At 61.0% G+C, this 1,304-nt stretch overlaps 1 protein-coding gene across 1 annotated transcript in view; it reads right to left on the reverse strand.

The window, feature by feature from the left end:
* Positions 1-161, reverse strand: part of ACA1_082540 (uncharacterized protein) — a gene marked incomplete at both ends in the record, with an annotated part of 1,067 nt that extends 906 nt beyond the window's left edge. Inside the window, one exon of the mRNA XM_004336216.1 lies at positions 77-161. Coding sequence (XP_004336264.1) covers positions 77-161 — 85 coding nt within the window. The remainder of the gene's footprint in view (positions 1-76) is intronic.
* Between the last annotated feature and the right edge of the window lie 1,143 nt (positions 162-1,304).

Here is a 1,304-nt window from a genome sequence, read left to right on the forward strand (position 1 = left end):
TTCTACCACCTTCTCGTGCTGTCCAGCTGCAAGGTGCATGCAGAGGAGGAAAGAAGAGGAGGAGAGAGGGGGGGACCTGAGTATGTTCTCTTCGTGCAGTCCCGTGGTGCCGAAGAGGGCCAGCACGTCGGCTTGTGCCTCGCGTGCTCTTCGCTTGTCATCGACTGCCTGGCTAATTTGTCGATTCACTCGTGCCCTTTGCGCCTGCTTCTCGGCTTCGGTGGGGCTCGGGGGCGTTCTCCTTTTCGGCATCTTGTCGGGCGGGGTCAGGAAGAGGCTGCCGTTGGGCGTCATCTCCAGACATTCGAACATGGTCCTGAGCATCCACAGAGTGTGGTCTTCGTGCAGAAGTGCTGAGAGGCTGTCGTCGATGTGCCCCAGGTGCACAACATCATCATCATCATCATCCAGCGATTGCGAATCTGGCGAGCGTGAGACAAAATCTACCCCCGGGTTGTCCCCATCATGGCTCTGCAACGAGGCATAGGCAGGTGCTGGGAGACCCAGGAGGCCCCACAGCCCTTCCATCCTCAACACCGTTCGTCTTATGATTGAAGCCTCCCCCCGCACCAACGTAAAAAACTCTCCGCGAGGTCGCGGTTCTGCAGCCGGAAATTGACACGTGATGCCAAGCGGCCTCGTCGTCCCACCCCTCCCACCTCATCCTGTTCCATCGAAGCCTTCCGCGTAGGAGGCTGGTGATGGCGATGGGGCACAGTTCGGCATTCTCTGCTCCCGCTACAGTGTTGGCGGCTTCACTCTGGGCTGCCATTGGGCTTTGTGTGCTGCAGGCGTTTCGGCCATTGTTGGTGCTGTATTGTTAACAGTTGGTGCTGGCGGTGAAGTCTAATCAGCATTCGTCCGCGGCGATGATACCGTTTTCTTGGCCGTCTTGGGCGAAGGGAGGTCGAAGGCACCCTGCACGGACGCTCGAGCGCGCGGGCTGCCGCTAGCCGATGGTCCCATCGTCCTCCTTCGTCCGATTCGGTCCTCGCCTCTTTCTCCTCGCGGTGAGGAGGGCGGTCGCGCCTTCCTCCTTTCCTCTGGCACTTCCCACGAGGTCTGTTTCGTCACTTCGTCCTCCCTCCCCGAACCGCTGCTGCTCGAACCGCTCCGTTTCCGCACCTCGGCCACGCTCGGTTCGGGCTGCTTGGCCGAAGCTCCGGCCTGGGCAAATCGCACTCCGTCATCCACCGATGGGGGCGGTCGGCGCTTCTCGATCTCCCCGCCCCTTTGCCCTCCTCCTCGCGGGCTTCGCATCAGTTCCACCTGTTTGCCGGCAGTCTGAGTGAGCTCTCTCGACG

Source organism: Acanthamoeba castellanii (assembly GCF_000313135.1).
Source record: "Acanthamoeba castellanii str. Neff unplaced genomic scaffold scf7180000084623, whole genome shotgun sequence".
Classification (NCBI taxonomy): domain Eukaryota; phylum Discosea; order Longamoebia; family Acanthamoebidae; genus Acanthamoeba; species Acanthamoeba castellanii.